Here is a 17,634-nt window from a genome sequence, read left to right as displayed (position 1 = left end):
TGATGAGTTCACTGTAAAATGTACAATGACAAAAGCCATGCGCATCTACCTAGAACGGCTGTCGAAGTATGGCCCCCTCCCGTTACCTCACAGATAAAAGTGAACTAGCGTTTGAGTTTTTGAAAGAAAATGGTAAAATATATTTTTCAAACTGACCCTTACATGTTAGGATTGAAATGAATGAACCTTTTAATGAATACCAACTGCAAGCAGCATACCCAGAAATCACAGAATATATTAAACATAGAAATACAACAGAAATAAAATAAATTAAATTAAACATTCTTGAAAGAATTAAGTGTGCAACAGTTATATCGAGTGTAACAAACTGGTTTTCTAAAACATCAACATAGTGAATTGAACAGTGCAGTGAGATCATATAGCCTCCTTTGCAGACTTCGAGGAGCACCCCCCAAAATAAACACTAGCCCTTCGAGATGTCTGCAAGGAGGCTACAATAAAACAAATATTTGGTGAGAAACTCAACACCAAAAACACAGGGTAGGTAAAACAACAAATACTATTAGGAAGAGTTATATTGTAACAGCTTCTCTGGTGCAACGTTATTTTACTAGAAAGATCAAAATCTATTTTTTCCCCTCTAAAATCAATCTAATAACTCAAGATTTGAAAAACACATTTCAAGATCAAGTCTAATTTCAGTTACGATATCAACAAATTCCATAGTTCCAACATTTGATGCAAAAGATGGTACAAAATGTTTTAACAACACTTAAATTAGTAAATGTAACATAAGAGTTTCAGAATTTAAAACACCCAGACATTTCAAGTAAAAGTTTTGTTGAAAACTGCAAACACATGTAACATGCCTTACAGCATATGCTGAATTGTGCTGCTTTCAAAATCAGTAACATTTACAAGTTCATCATATTCCAGTGAATAGGTTAATTAAACACTTGACTGATGTTTAGAGACTAATAGTCTGTAAAACCTGAGATGTTGAGTTGAAGGCATTGTCATGACAATTGCATGGTTCTGTTCTTTCCCCTAAAACTCATAGTGTTTTACACAGCATGTAACAGGACACAGAGGTAAGTTGTAAAATTGGCAGGGATCTCCGTAAAGAATGATTGAGTGGCGGCCCGCCAGGCTGTCCTTGTCCGCCCGCCAGGCTGTTGATTTTCAAAGTTGCAATTTCTTCTTATGTTTCCCCAAGTTTTCCCTGGTAATTTTGCCCCAAACTTGCTACTTTTTGGCCGAGTGGCGTGGATTTTACAAATTGTTTGCCCTGGCCTTTGTCTGTAAAAACTTGTGAATTGCCGATAATTGAAACACAATGGCCTATCCCGCTATGATACTACAAAGAAACGCAATCCTTACCTTACCTTAAACGCAATCAATGTGTCAAAATTTTGCATGTAAACAACTTTGCCCTCCCCCATGTTTACATTGTGAAAACGGTCTTTTCCTAATGATAACATAGCAACAACACCACATGTATTTCATCAATAGAAACTGTATTACTCTCCAAATATTTCAGAATATTTTAAATCCTACCACAATCAAGTTTAGAGCTTCAAAAAGTCCCAATTCTATGGGTATGTGAACTGTAGTGTAACGCTAGTTCACCTCTATCCGTTGGGTAACCTATATCCGTTGCTTTTTAAAAGCAGTGTATTTAGGCACATCAAGTCGGTGGGTGATAGTTTTAAATTACTGTAAAATCCTGAAAATAATGCAATTTGAAACTAATGTTCATTAACGTGATATCCCCAAATACCCTGTTGTTAAAAACAACGGATATAGGTTACCTAATGGATAAAGGTGACCTAGCGTTAGTTCCCTGATGATGACATGTGTGTTACACAATCGTTGCATAATTTCTGTTGTAAGAAATTGTTGAAAAACAGTGTTGTTTATTTCTCAGCACCAATAAATACTGCGTATTGAACATAATCAGTACTTTGGTAGGCAGCTTTTGTGTGTTTCGAGTAAAATTTCTTCTGTAAGTTCTTGAACCAATAACAGGAGACCAGGAGTTTTAAAATGTACTAATTTGGCACTGTTGGTCTAAGATAAATGTACTATGGTTTACTGATCTTAAAAGTTACTTTGGGTAGACAAAAACATTTAGCTTTCGTGATAATCTTCAGATTAAACTCTATAATAAACCTGCCCTGGTTCTAGATCTAAATCTGAACCTAAAAAAAGTGAAATGTATGCACAGTAAGCACAGAAAACGTTTCCATTAAAAAGTTCCGTAATTCTTAAAAATGCAGCAAAAAGGCTACCATTAAAATACAACTGCAAATGAAGTTCTTTGTGTCAAAGACTGAAGAGGTCTCTTTTTCCCAAGTTGCAAGTAATGCTTTTGGAAAAAAATGGTAAAATTTCATCTCAGCAATACAAACTAGTTTTATCAGAGAACCTGTGTATGGTGGAAAATCTATAAAATTGCAAAGAATTCTTCAATCAGTCAGAGATTAACAAGTTTGAGGTCTAGTCAGAAAGTTTGACAGAGGTAGAAGTGGCAGTGTTAGATTTCCTCCTCTTAGCTGCACTGTTTCTTCTTTTGGCACAACCCTTGCCAAACCAGCCCGGTTTGTAGGAGGAATTATCTTTTTGGTCTGTATTTTTCTCTTCGCCATTGCACGTGGGTGAGTCAGAGTTGTGCTGTGTCGTGAGTGAGGTAGCGTCCGTCGGTAGGGTCAGCTGACACGTGCTGAAGCTACCGTGTTCATCGGGTAGCAGCGGTATCGCCAACTTGAAGATGGGATCGTTCTCTCTGTAAATAAAGATGAAACAAACAAAAACAATGAATTCTTCTCCGTTTATCTTCTAAATGTAATGGTATAGTCCGACAAAATATTGCTCTTATACTCAAACATATTCTCTCCAGCTCTGTCCTGCCACTTACTACATTCTGCAATCATACATCACATGGTGTCAGCTGCCTACTTCAGATCCTTGACCTTGCATGTTAAACATAACTACTAGACATATTTATTTTCTCATATCAAGATAAATCAATCCTACCTTCTGTATACGGGGATTTCCAGTCCAAGTTTCTTCATCAGGAGAACCATGAGTTCATCACACTTTCCTGGACACAGAGAAACATACAACACATGATTCCATACTTCTGGTTTTGTCATCAATATTCAAAGGTACACCAGGAAGAAAAGAAAATGGCATGAGGCATGTGTTAGTTTACTTAGATTAGAATAGCCTACCCCCCCTCACAAATGGAACAGTCCAGTCTGGAATGCAGAGGTTCAGTGAATACACACCTGGGACTATGTGTGTGTCAGTGTGTTTATTTGTCATATATCCCTAAGCTAAGAGGGAGAAGGAGATCAGCTTAACAGTATGAGGGAGTGGACAGAGAGAGAGCAGGAGGGTGATGTTGATCCCCCTTTCTGGAGTAATCTTAAAATGATTCTTGAGGGGAAAAATTACTGTCAGACATGTCATAGCTGACAACTGTGGCCACATGTGACCTAGTAGCAACCCTCTTCAATCTGAATATCATGCTTGTCACTGTCAGAGAATGTTTTCCCTTGGCAGAGGGGTGCATGCCAAATAGCAATTACTCAAGCAACTGGTTATAATTTTGGAAATGGTCAGGTGTTTCAGGTAGCATCCATTACCTTTTGTCATTGATGCCGAGATTGACGAAAGGTAGTGGATCTGACCATTTCCAAAATCATATCCAGTTTCCTGAGTAATTTCAGTTTGTTTTTTACTGACTGCGATGCTAATTTTTTTCTGAATAAACTGAACTCAACTAGCTAACTAACTAATTGCTATTTGCTGCATCTTTTTACCTGGATGTCTATCATTCAACGACGTAATATGTCAGTGCATAGTTAGAGCATTGGGTGAAGCATATGTTTTGCCCCTTTTAGGAAAATGTTACCTTGAACATATTGTAATGGTCTTTAAGATTGGGGACAGACACAGTTCTTACCATTGATCTTCAGTGTAGCGTTGTCATCCTTAGGTGTCCACTGTAGGTTAACGATGAAGAGTTTGGGTCTCTTGTGTAACACCCTAGTCATACCCCACAGACAGCTGTATCTCTTTAGCACCTGACAGGGAAAAAATGCACCTGTCAGTAAAAATCTTTCATGTTCATTCTGCTAGACAGGAATGACAAATCTAACACTATTCAATATCGGGCAAGGGATCAAGAAACATTACATGTGGTATATCTTGAAATGTCTGCAGTGTTTTTTCTCATTTTCCGTAACATATCCCTTGCAAACTCATGAGACTGCAAATATGCTGTGACAATGAATCCCAATGTATCAGAAATGTTTCAACTGAGGACTTATAAGGCCACAAAACCTCCTTTCCTTTCTGATGTAAAATTAGGTCCCCAAAAAGTACAAGAATTCACAGTCCACAATTTCTAATCAGGATATACTCAGAACATCAGTTTTGTAGAACGGGGAACGTCATAACCTGCATTTGCTGGCAAATATCTTAAAGATTTTTTCATCATATTACCAATACCTTTAAACTGGACCCAAGGCACAAAATGGTGTCTGCTTTTTTGGCGTGGTCCATGGCGTCCTCCCAATTGTGCGGACTCTCCAGACAGCTCCGCTCGCCGAAGTGCACGATACTGTCCCTGAGTGGCTCGCCGCAGGAGTGACAGTTACGGTCAGTCACGTGTCTGTGTAACGACGTCCGTTCCGTTACATCAAATAACCTGATGTACTCTGTCTCGGGATCACACTCTGCGCACACCTACAGAAAGAGATGGATTTGCTTTGTCAGGGCTCGAAATAATTTTTTCTGCATACCTGCACTGGTGCAGGTAACATTGAAAGTTACCTGCACCAGACAATCTTTACCTGCACCACTCTGAATATAGGAGGTATGGATCATACTAAAATTCTTCAGGAACCATTGCTATTTTTTCTTTTATACATAATACGTGATAACAGTCAATGCAGCTAATAACAATCCATATAAACCTACATCATTGGACATTTATTTTAAGTACAAAACCCAGTACATGGACCAGTGCAGGTTAGGTGCAGATAGACACCAGAAATACCTGCACAGCTCCAATGTTACCTGCACTAACCTGCATAAGCAGGTAGTATTTCGAGCCCTGTTTGTGATGTGTTTGATACAAGTTTGTAACGGTAGTTGACCTTTATCCACATGGTAACCTATATCCGTTGATTTTAAAAATGAGGTAGTTAGGGACATCCGGTCGACGGCCGTTGGTTTCAAGTTATAATATTTTGATAGCATTCCAGTCTGGACCAACCGTTGTCGAGTTTATATCCCTGAATCAGGGCTCTAGCCAGCGTCCGTTTTTCTGTCAATTGCTGTGTGTGACAGAAAAATTTTAAAACCAATCCGTCAACCTTGACGGACAAAAATCCTTGATGGAAGCTACAGGCGGCTTGGGGACGCCGTCCACGGCCATAAAAGCCACACACCGTTTGTTTTGCTATTGTTATTATTGTTGACAAAGTGTGTCGGCGCCTTTAGCATACGATAATCTCATTAAAAACCCATTTTTCAAGGTCTCAGTTCAGTCTTTCTAACTCATGGAAGAGTGTTTTCGCGACAATGGGAATTGGCTGACGGAAAAAAATTTCGAGCTGGCTAGAGCCCTGCCCTGAATACTCCAATTTTAAATGCAACGGATAAAGGTATGTTACCCCGCAGATAAAGGTGAACTACCGTTGCCCCCAGTACCAGTAGAGTAATGCAAAAATCAGCTTTTTAGATAATATTCCCAGATATGTGTCGATGAAGGTTAGACTTCTAAGTAATAAAATATGCCAAATAGCAATTACTCAAGCAACTGGATATGATTTTGGAAACGTTCATACGTCTCAGATAACATAACATCCGTTATCTTTTTTCAGACTGAGAGACGCTGAAAAGATCTTGTTGGAGTGCAGGTTTTATATCACAACTATGAAATGATAAAAACCTAATATGAAATGATATGCAAAGGAGCTGAAGACAGATCTTTTCTGTGTTACTGACGAAAGATAACGGCTGTTGTTTGACCGTTTCCAAAATCATATGCAGCTGCTTGGTGATTCCCAAATATTAATTTCAAGCCAATATGACATTATTTCTTATGGTGTATTCACTACATGTATGTTTGCATTCATGTTACCTCAATATACATGTTCCCATGGACCTCGGAGAAAGCGTTCCTGGGTAACCCACTCCGCAGGTGCAAACCATCGCAGTTCTGCGACACCACATATTTCACCTGAATGGGGGAAGATAGACATTCCAGTAGTCACAAACATAATCTTGGAAAGGACAGCTTAACAACATCAGCATATTTATAAAGGGATGTCTCCAGCTTAAAATATTTTTCTGTCCCACCCACTGTTTTAATAGGAGCCAATATTGCTGATTTTTGTTGCTAAATTTTTGCTATATGTTTTCATAACTTTTTTTTTCCATTAAGTTTTGGATGGATGGGGTGAAATTTCTCAACAAGTAAATCCAGAGACAGAGGGATGGGCCCTGTAGACAGCCCTGGTCTTACAAGTAAGTCTGAATTTAAAGAATATGTTGAGAGATTATCTACTCACATAACCTTCCTGATGTAGCCTGGCCAGCGCCATGTGTGTAACTGTAGGCTGGGCATCGGTTAGACTTCTGGTTCTGAAACAAAGGAAATATATGATCAACACAGGAATAAGTCGCTCTTATTATTTCACTGTATACACTACGTGTATTTCAGACCATTTGTATGTTCTTACAGTTTTATAGTTTTTATGTTATTAGAATATTGTTATTAATTGTTATTCTGTCTATGTCAAATTCCATTTGTACAGTCTTGTCTCTGTCAGCAGGACTAGCCCTTTGTAATAGCCACAGGCTAGTTGGGCAGTGATCTGACTGTGTGTGCTGAACAGTCATACCAATAGATACATATATACATACATAATGGTTGTGCAATGTATAATACAAAAAAAGCAAGCTTTCTGTACATGCTGTCTTGGCCAAATTATACCAAAGATTTGTATGGCAAAATTTTTGCTTTCACACAACTTTCGTACAAACATGTTATGGAGATGGAATATCTATGTTTGAACTGCTTGGATGTTTTGATAGTATATTATAATAAGGGGACAGTTCATGTGATATAGAAGAGGGTGAGTACATACTCTACAGGTCTCCCCTGCTGTAACATTGTCCACACACCATTGGGACCTCTGTAGTCAGGGATGGAGGCGGCCTGGAAAGAGGAAATAAGGTTTACATCTCTGACAGCGGTAGTCTATGGATTTATGGTTGATATTAACTTACCACACAGGTTGAATCAATCTCCAAGCAGATAGATAGATAGTATAAGATAGTATCAAAGTTAGCCAAGGTGTATAGCCGGCCAAAGGTAGTCAAACGGGCACCATGGGTTTGATACTATATTAGTATGCCACCGTGGATCTGCTTGGAGATTAAGGTTGAATAACCAAAGGACACATTGTTTTGAAATTTTATGATGCCGCCTTCAGAGGAAAAATGTTATATCTCAAAATTCGGAATTGTGAAATAGGTATGGCCATCTCACGTACTTACTTTATAGGTTAACTAACCAATCATTAACTTATCATATCACTTATCAAAACAATTTGTATTTTTTCTAGTCAAGCCAAGTGTTGTTTTGTCTGTCATACAGCTGTGGCCAGCTCACACATCTGACTGTACAGGTCAACTAACTAGTTAACTAGTTGATAAGTTAGTGATATCTAGCCGTACTGTTGCCTGCTTCAGTATACACCACCAGATGCTTTGCCTGTAGTACAGCTGTGGCCAGCTCACATGACTTATCTTGTACAGGTTAACTAACTAGTTGGCTAGTAAGTTGATAAGTTAGTGATAACTAACCGTACTGATGCCAGCTCCAGTATACACCACCAGATGTCTGGCCTGCAGTACAGCTGTGGACAGCTCACATGTACAGGTTAACTAACTAGTTAACTAGTTCATAAGTTAGTGATAACTAACCGTACTGATGCCAGCTCCAGTATACACCACCAGATGTCTGGTCTGTAGTACAGCTGTGGACAGCTCACATGTACAGGTTAACTAACTAGTTAACTAGTTCATAAGTTAGTGATAACTAACCGTACTGATGCCAGCTCCAGTATACACCACCAGATGCCTCGCCTGTAGTACAGCTGTGGACAGCTCACATGACTTTTTATACAGAAGTTCGGGAGGGTCTTCTACCTGGAAATGTTGATAGCGAAAATGAAATACAACGTATACGTAGGGATATTTGTGCAAGGTGCCATAATGAAAAAAAATGCATAACAAATTATGCCGAAATTTTAGTAATAATGTTCAACAATATGCTCTCCGTTGAAATTACAACTTTTTGCTTATGCGTGAACTAGTGAACTACGAAAATAGACATGGACCTCTTTCAATTGCTCTTTCAGTTTGTCTCTCCGACGAGCTCTCTTCTGCATGTCAGCAACGACCTCTGGCGACTGTTGTAAAATCTGCACCTCTTCCTGGGTTCTGACTTCCTCTGGTTTCTTCAGGATTTCCGAGATCTGGAAGAAAATAACGACAGAAATGTATTTTCATTGCTATGTTTTTATGCAGAATTTGTACATGAGGCCAATTTGGAGGCTAAGAAACATGCATAGCGTAAAATACAGAAGCAAAACGTGGTCTCGCCTCGGGGGGTAAAACATGTTATACTCGAAACCGCCGCCGTTTTCCAGCAAATCCTAGGAATCGAACGAAGATAATAATATCTAAGCAATTTCAGAATTCTCTTCGAACCTTTTTCTTCCGTGCACGAGTCTCTGCCTTCACGAGAAGCTGGCATTTCTGGGCAATCTTCCGAGCTTCCCTGGAGCTTGTCTCTTCCGATCCCTGAGGTTCCGCCATGTTGTTGTTGCTCCTCCCACCTTCCGTGAAGTGGAGTAGAAGCGCCGACTAGCGGTCACTATGCAAACTGTACACGGCAAGACATGTCTTTTGGACCCGGTGATCGTAAATATTGATTGACATATGTTATCGTTATCCCTGCAATTTGAATATAGGACAATGCGTATGGAAGTACATAAACATAAGAAATTCCGCCAAAGACTGACAAAGTACTACTACTCGGCAATGCTATGTTGCTAGCGGCCCGGGAAAGAACCGTAGCCGCGTGCGCTGTTCTCTGGATACCAGGGTATCAGAAAATGGACTGAAACTGAACCTTACGACACATCTTACTCGTAAGAGTGGTCGACTACCACAGTTTCCTACAAATGTTGTTAAAAGTTGTCACTCATTGTGTCATATAAGGTTACATCTGTTGAGAAATCAAACTCAAATTTTTTTCTCTCAGTCTGTTATGATATTATCATATCATGATCTATCATATCACCGTACTCGATCATATCTCGCGGTATTTCGTGAAGAGGGCACGAATAAGAAATTGAACGTTATTCTATCAAAAATTCGTCCTCAACTCTAAGAGAAGTGTTCTCCGTGAAACATTATCTGAGGATCCCTTCAATAAGTTCAATTGGAGTTGATTTCCTTGTGGTAACACCAAGATCTTTTTAGTAGATTACATCAACAATCAATAAATTCAACATTGTATTCTTCAATGTTTAATCTTTATGACTCAGAGTCCTTACCATCAAAGATCTTCACCCTATGTTACATTGTATAAGCCTTACCTGCACGGAAGCGCCTCTTAGCGATTCAATTTAGATTTGCAGATCTAGATCGCTGCGAGTAAACTAACAGTAACACCTGTTTTTATTCAATTTTCCCATGTTGGGACCGAATGTTAACACAGCATCGGTGGTTCAGTGGTAGAATTCTCGCCTGCCACGCGGGAGGCCCGGGTTCGATTCCCGGCCGATGCAGAATATTTTAGTCAAGCGTAGGATAAAATTTTTTATAGAATATATAACGTTAAACATGTTTTGACAATAATATGTCAATATGTGTGGCCAGTGACTCTATATCTGACTTTCAAACAAACAAACTTTCCGCGTCATGTTGTGTCAATTGGGAGTGGGGTGTGAAAGACTGTTTGGGTCCTGTTTGATGCTCCTGTCAAACAGAGGAGTATCAACAAATACAGCCCAACTTCAAAGTCGTCGAATTTCAAAGGTCACCAGCAGAGCTAGAGACTCATCGTATTTTTCTCCTGAAATTCTATCCCCTTCATACAATATTGGGCGGCCCGGGCTTAGGAACTTACGATCATGGGCAAATCTCTTAAAATCGCGCGAAGATCAAGAGAAAAACGGACGTTTTATTGCCTAAGCATTTAAGATAAAGCTCACAGACTAGGCGGTCGGTCGATTTTCTGCATGTTTGGTGCGGCCTACGTCACATTTCCAAAACGGAGCCAGGCCGGGAAGCTTTCGGAAAGAAATGCAAGATATAAAAGACACCGAACTACACACGACGTAAAGAGAATAATCGTGGGCACTGTTTGTATATATTTTTACGTGTGCGTTTCTATTTTTCGTTTCAACAAACAGCTCGATCGGCCGAATCCCGATTTAGAAATGTAACGTTAGCCTTACGGGTGTATCAGAAACCGATACGATTTCTAGTAAGTAGTAGTCCCCGGATATCTGTTTGGAGAATACACATTTAAGTTAACCTTCCCTGGGTGTAGCCTGGTATCCAGACGTCACCTATAACTCCCGAGTCTCTTCTGCCCCCTCATTATTTCCAAAAGGGCAAAAAATAAAGAGACTCAGGAGCTATATTAAATACGTCTGGATACCAGGCTATTGGGGTCAGCTGGATAGTGGGGAGGGTGCTGAAAGTTCGTGTGCGCCGCCTCTAAGGAATCTTGCCATCCTAGTGCTTTTCACCTGATGACACTTTGGTAGCCGAAATATAAACTTTCACGCTTGCCTTTGCATGTTAGGTTTTGCGAACAGAGGTCTTTCACAGCAACGCCAATGCCGACAGTTAATCCCTAATCACCCTCTCAAATCCCAAATGCGACAAAGCGTCACTAATGAAAACCATTTACCCGTTTCAACCTCCAAGTTGTCAGCTTACAACCGTTACACTCAACCCTTAAGCCTCTTAAAACACGCTATATCGGGGATAAAGGTTCCCGACTTAAGCTGCTGGAACCACTTTCCAACAGGTGTGTCAACTACAGGTAACGATGCGATCATAACCCTTAAGAAAGTTCCAACATTCTTTCTTGAACCTTACAAAAAAGAAGGTTATTTTCAAGACTACCCGTAACCCTGTTATGACCCTGTTGCTAAATACAAGAGAAAACACTTGACTATTTCTAGCTTAGTAACTTCGAAGCATTGAAACAGAAGATGTAGAGATGGTGGTTGTGGTACACGTATTGTCAGAACAGTATTGTTGTTTCTTCGAATTCACAGCCTAAATATGCAACGTTCGACATGAATATTTGGGTGACTGGATTTTTAGTTGTATTGTGTTCCAAAGCAGCCCAGGCTATGGTGGTTAGATATTCAACAAGTAAGCGTTTCAAGTGTTTTCTTATTCGTACATGTACATATATTGGTAGAGTGCGCGGCAAAGATTTGCTCCATATGTTTGTTTGTCTGTTTGTTTGTTTGTTTGTTTTTGTTTTCTTAGTCTGTATAGACTGAGAGAGAGGAGGGGGAGAGATTTCGACCCTATGGCAATGAGACGTATTGGACATTAGCATTTCAGTACTCAAGAACCAGTCGAGTTGGCGAAGTCTCCTATTTCTTTACAGTAGAATTTTTTCTCTATTGATCCAATGGAAGACAATAGTCATCTTAATCACCAGAAGTCGTACACAACTGCTCCTTCTAGACTCCGCGGATCGTTGGTCAAATAGTAGAAATTGGACAAATAGAGGGAATAGTCTGGAATCGGTCGGCCAGAGGAGTACGCAACCCTGGAACACGGGTCCCTCTATGTGTCCTATTTTTACTATTTGACCAACGATCCACAGAGCCTGGTAGAGGCTATAGCTAGCTAGTATACTAATGCTTCCCTGTTTTCCACAGTTGACATGTTCACCTGGTGTTCCCTACCCACCGATGTGGCACCCAGGGTTCACCAAATGTTCCCCTGTTTTCCACAGTTGACATGTTCACTTGGTGTTCCCTACCCACCGATGTGGCACCCAGGGTTCACCAAATGTTCCCCTGTTTTCCACAGTTGACATGTTCACCTGGTGTTCCCTACCCACCGATGTGGCACCCAGGGTTCACCAAATGTTCCCCTGTTTTCCACAGTTGACATGTTCACCTGGTGTTCCCTACCCACCGATGTGGCACCCAGGGTTCACCAAATGTTTCAGTTTTCCACAGTTGACATGTTCACCTGGTGTTCCCTACCCACCGATGTAGCACCCAGGGTTCACCAAATGTTCCCCTGTTTTCCACAGTTGACATGTTCACCTGGTGTTCCCTACCCACCGATGTGGCACCCAGGGTTCACCTGGCCGGTTTCATCCGGTTTGAGTACTGGCCGTCAGTCAACTGTCAAGTCAGAGTAAGTCCCTCACAAAAATTACACAGTGTATACGTCAGAATATAATATAGACCTTTCAAATTTTGCCGAATTCAAGCATTTCCAACGTATCGGCTCATAGTCATACAGGAATACGTAGCCCTGCATACTGTAAGCTTCTGGCTGCGAAGAGAGAGTAGTCGGCCCACCCCACAACTAACCATTGACACAGGTACTACAGTTGGAACCATGCATGACGATCAAATTATGTTATTTGTGAACCAACCACTTCAATGCTACATCGCAATTCTTAGCCGCTCTCTTCAGATGGATTTGGCGACATAGAAACCATATATTTCTCTGTTTCGCTTCAATTTCAGTCCAGACACTGCTTGTGGATTTATACTTGAAGAGATCCACTGTCACTGAATCGAGATAAGTCTTTGATGTATAGGACAACTCCTTCGCCTCAACCTTTTTTTTGGGGGGGGGGGGTCACAAGTGTCCCCTGTAAACGTTTTGTTTGCTCTCCAAGCAGAGGTTGGTGGGGAAAAACGTGACCTTTTCCTTATATATGCCGTATTTTTCGACCAGCCTCACCACCAAAGCAGTGGTCGAAAAATACGGGATATGAGGGGAAAAAGGTCACGATTCCCTTCACCCCACCACCACCACCAACAACCTCTGCTTGGAGAGTAAACGTTTTTACCTTGTTAGTGGGATTTCTGCATTTGAAATTTCCTTCTGTATCGATATCTGCCTTATTACAACTGTTGCCGATGCGATTAGGCTGTCTCCTATAATTGCCTGCAGTTCATCTACGTTATTCATTATACTTTGTGCGTTGGTCTTGACGCATTAAAGGTTGTCTGATTGCCCCCCCCCCCCCCCAGTTTTTCTGATTGCCCCTATATGTTTACCTGCAGCTGATTGCCAAGTTTGCTTGACTTTCGTCTTTAGAAGTTCCTATGGTCGCCTAAGTTTGCCAGAATGCCTCCCTCTAGGTTTGCCTGATTGTCCCGTCTAAAAAAAAGTTTGCCTGATTGTCCAACTTTCTATAAGTTGGGCTAATTGCCCCCCTCTAAGATTTTCTGACTGCCCCCCTCTAATAAGAATTTCTGATTGCCCGCCCCCTATAAATTCGTCTGAGGCCACCCTCCAAGTTGCGGGATTGCTGTATACGTTTTCTTTTAATCAAGCTCTGTAGGGCCTGATGTTACCATCGTGAAGATGAAGAGCGGTCCATAGCGATAACTGTAGCAGCATCTCTTCTTCCTAAGTCAGAAACATCTAGCTTAGGCAAGCTTGACTTCACTGACTCAATAGGCGAAGCAGAGGTTTAATACGAGGGCTGCTCGGGAGGTTCCGTACGCCATTTTAAAGTTGTACAAGTTTCTCGAAGTATATCCAGTTGCTAGCTGAGTGGTAACTGCTATCTGACACATATCATTATCTGGATGTTGAATCTTCATTGAGTTAAATATAGTTCTTGTACTAGTTGACACTAGTGGGGTAGCCTTAAATCCATAGTTGCCAACAGGGAGGTTCTTATTAACCATTCTCCTACGCAGAAACATCAAACTGCGCTAGCAAATCAAACCGCCACTTGTCGGTTTTGCTAGCGCCGTTGGATGTCTGCGTAGGAGAATTTCGAATGTTTCTATTAAAGTTAACCTCCTTGATGATACCATACTTTGCCTATGGACAAAGGGTAAGAAGTTTTGTTTTTGAATCCCTAGGTTATCAGTGAGCTCGAAAACAGTCGCATTTCTCTCAAATTTCTGGATTTGAACATCGAGTCCACCAACAGCAGACGGTGCATCGACTCTCTGTCCATTTACGACGGCACGTTCCAGGAGGGCGTGGTCCTGGCGACGGTTTGCGGCAGTGACGTACCACCGGAGGTTCTGTCCAGCGGACAACAGTTGGTGTTAGTGATGACGTCAGACAACAGCGGGAACGGCAGTTTTAGAATCCTGTACAGCATCTTTGTGGACTCTGTGGGAGGTCAGTCAGATTAGCTACTACACGTGTAACGCTTGTTGACCTTTATTCGCGGGGTAACCAATATTCGCTGCTATATCAAGCGGCAATATGTTCACTAACCATTGGGAAGCCTATATGCGTTGTCATATCAGCCTGCAATTGGCATTTTCAAAACATTGCAGTTTGAAATCAATGTCCGTCGACTTGGAGACACGAATTGCTCGAAATGTCCTGTTTTTAAACAACGTATATAGGTACCCCCGTGGATAAAAGTAACTACTGTCGTGATTCAGAAGGCGTTTATTCTATAAAGTTATCACCAATATTTCCAAATTCCCGCACTTTCGTTCTTTAGTTTATCAAAACTATTTATTGATCAATAAATGGAAGCGGTGAAAACCCAAGGGCATTATATATAATATCCCCACGGCTGAGAAAAAAGAAGACAAACCTCACTGAAGCATATACAGTATTCCGTAGACTGGCTGTTTTTATGAAAATAGTCTCTTGTTCCCCTTGTTATCTTGCAGTTTTTTTATATACACTGTTTCATGTAACAATGGACCCTTTGGTCAAGAATTTGCTATTAAAACTCACTTATGAATGTAACTTTTCCAACATACTCATTTGCAGGTTCTTGTCCAACGAATGGTAACTACAGCACATGCGCGGATGGCAGGTGCATGCCGGGAGACCTGGTGAATGATGGGCACGAGAATTGCCCGGATGGAGAAGACGAGGATGGCACGGGTAGGTGTTATGTGGGGTGCGCATGTAAAAGTTCTTGTTTCTATGACTAAAAGTATTTTTGAAGGCCTACGATATAAATCGGTCGTTTCGTTCTTTATAGTTGATACAATTCAAATATAAGCTGTCCTTTCTTACAGCTTTACTGGAAGAGGCCGGTTCCAACGGGCAGAATCAAGACACAAATGGTAAGATGGTTTACGTGTTTTTTTTTGTACCGAGATTCTGTGCACACAAAAAAAGATAAACATTTAACTCTTAAGATTGTGTTACTTGAAGATCCTTGAACCGTCCAGGATGGAAGAAAAATGAGTAAGCAATGGAAAAGATAGGAGTATGATAGCAGAGAATTGACAGGCACGCCCCTAAGTGAAACATATAAGAAAACAATTGGTTGCCAGACCTTCTTTAGTGTCCCAACGGTGAAATATTTAGATTGAGGGGCAGATATGAAATGAGATGACTGTTACTTGCTGATATATAATATTAAAGGTCGAAAAGATCGCATCATGTAAAACAGAGTTTTGCAAAGTAGCTTAGTATTTTTCCCCACAGCTGCCAATAATTTTGTCTAATATCTTGTCACACTCTCTTTACAGATGACGACGATAGGACGAACGAAGACGCGGAGAATGCCGAAGACCCGAACACAACGGGAAAATTCGTGATCCATCTCAGCGGTGCAGACATCGCGGGGATATGTATTGGGGGACTGATCGCTATTGTATTGGCGGGGGTGGCCTGCAAACAATGTAACAAACCAAGGGTTTCTTCGGAAATGGTTGGAGGGACAGGGACGCACTCTGTTAACGTAGGGCAGGAGGTAGTCGAAAACAGTTTGTTGGAAACAGTATAACTTTGTGATATAGACAGTGCCTACAGAATAAGCCAGTACGCGATTTAAACTGCACATGCTCAGAGAAATGCATTGTGGGCAATGTGTCAAAGGGGTCTAAATTTAAATAAACTCTATTGTAAACAGTTCCTGTCAATGCCACGCTTGATGGTTGATACATGTACAGACGTGTTTTTTTTATGTTTCAAGGCAACTTTGACATGTTACCCTTTCAACTTTGACATGCTACCCACAATGCCTTTGCAGCGCATGCATATTGTAAACCATTGGCCAGAGGAGCAGACTTCAGCCAAAAAAGTGTTCAAACATTTTGAACGTAAATATATGTATTATATATATATATGTATATATATATATATATATATATATATATATATATATATATATTCTGAGACCATCGTGAGGATATATTTCAGGTTCATTCAAATAGAACTATTTACAGTTCTACTTTTGTAAATATAAACACGTGATATACGAAGTTCCTATTAGACGAACATGGTATGGCAGCGTCAGACATCTGCTTGGAGCTGAGTCAAAAATCAGTCAGAACGCCGACCATGGCCTCTCGACCTTCTTCATGGTTGGAAGCAAATCGAGAGCAAGTCTTCTGTGGTTGGGAGTTTGTCGGATAGATTGCCTACTAGTATATCTTTATCTTCAAAGTCGTCAACAACAACCGACCGTAAATTGTAAAAAAAAAAGTCGGGAACTCATATTCTGCTTGCAACTTGATGCGATCAGAATAGTGAACGGATTCCAGGATACTCCCGACCCAGTTGGTTGCAGAGTGGTCGGAAGAAAAGTCATGGGAAGGCTCAGACTATACGAAAGGGGATTTGAAAAGTTCCGTTGTTTTCATGAATCATGGCCTAGGACTACTCTCCAAGCAGATTCATCTGGTGGCATAAAACAGTAACATAAGCTGGGGAAGGAGTTTAGCCGACAGAGGAGTAAAATTGGCTGCCGAGGAATCTACCGCAGGACTCAACCGCTCAAAGGCACTGGGAGGGGCGATCTTTTCAGAAACGTGTTTGTACTCCTCCTAGTTCCCACTTACCTCCAACGTGAAAATTGGCTAAATTTGGCCGGGATTATCATTTAACAACCTTTCCGAGCCAGTATCTGGGACAATCGCGGCGATCCGCGCCAGTTCACAGCAGGAGGCTTCCCCCCGAAATCGCTAGTCAAGAGTAGACCGCATCACAGCGCACGAAGACAGCGTGTCGACATATGAAATCAGTTGTACACAAATAATACTATATTGACTAGTTGTTACTTGTATATATCTCGCGGTGACCAATTTTACCCCTCTAACGGCTGAAGTCCTTCCAAAGCTTATGTTACAATTTTATGCCACCGGAGGAATCTGCTTGGAGATTAGCCTAGGAATTCATTGATTCATTCTTTCTGTCATATCTGCATACAAACACCGAACCATTTTCATGTTTCCAATGTTATTGCCAACAATCTCAACTATTACCTCGAGAAGGAAGTTTTTGTAACTTTTAGCGTTTTGTTCTGCATCTGGCATATATCACGTACTATCAAAGATAAAATGATTAATTCATAGGGTAGAGTTCCAAGTAAGATACCACATTTCAAAAGTTTTCGAAAGTTTACATTTTTTT

At 40.8% G+C, this 17,634-nt stretch overlaps 2 protein-coding genes and 1 non-coding gene across 3 annotated transcripts; 2 read left to right on the top strand and 1 right to left on the bottom strand.

Moving 5' to 3' along the window:
• Window positions 1-1,468: 1,468 nt before the first annotated feature.
• LOC118428862 (NAD-dependent protein deacetylase sirtuin-7-like) lies at window positions 1,469-8,926 on the bottom strand. Its single transcript, XM_035839104.1, has 10 exons — window positions 8,758-8,926; window positions 8,385-8,522; window positions 8,089-8,193; window positions 7,128-7,198; window positions 6,549-6,621; window positions 6,119-6,217; window positions 4,480-4,716; window positions 3,932-4,052; window positions 2,998-3,064; window positions 1,469-2,746 (listed from the first exon to the last, which is right to left on the bottom strand). The coding sequence occupies exons 1-10, from the start codon at window positions 8,863-8,865 to the stop codon at window positions 2,461-2,463; spliced, it is 1,305 nt and encodes a 434-aa protein (XP_035694997.1). The 5' UTR covers window positions 8,866-8,926; the 3' UTR covers window positions 1,469-2,460.
• An 845-nt stretch (window positions 8,927-9,771) lies between these two features.
• On the top strand, window positions 9,772-9,842 carry Trnag-gcc. The gene has a single exon. It is a non-coding gene; the product is annotated as a tRNA-Gly (tRNA).
• Window positions 9,843-11,611: 1,769 nt separating this feature from the next.
• Window positions 11,612-16,161, top strand: LOC118429380 (enteropeptidase-like). Its single transcript, XM_035839860.1, has 7 exons — window positions 11,612-11,624; window positions 12,353-12,459; window positions 14,157-14,424; window positions 15,037-15,153; window positions 15,291-15,338; window positions 15,750-15,851; window positions 16,133-16,161. The coding sequence occupies exons 1-7, from the start codon at window positions 11,612-11,614 to the stop codon at window positions 16,159-16,161; spliced, it is 684 nt and encodes a 227-aa protein (XP_035695753.1).
• Window positions 16,162-17,634: the final 1,473 nt, after the last annotated feature.

This window comes from Branchiostoma floridae, chromosome 13 (genome assembly GCF_000003815.2).
Source record: "Branchiostoma floridae strain S238N-H82 chromosome 13, Bfl_VNyyK, whole genome shotgun sequence".
In the NCBI taxonomy this organism is placed as follows: Eukaryota; Metazoa; Chordata; class Leptocardii; order Amphioxiformes; family Branchiostomatidae; genus Branchiostoma; species Branchiostoma floridae.
The sequence above is the reverse complement of the archived record's forward strand: the minus strand, read 5'-3'. Positions and strand labels throughout refer to the sequence as shown.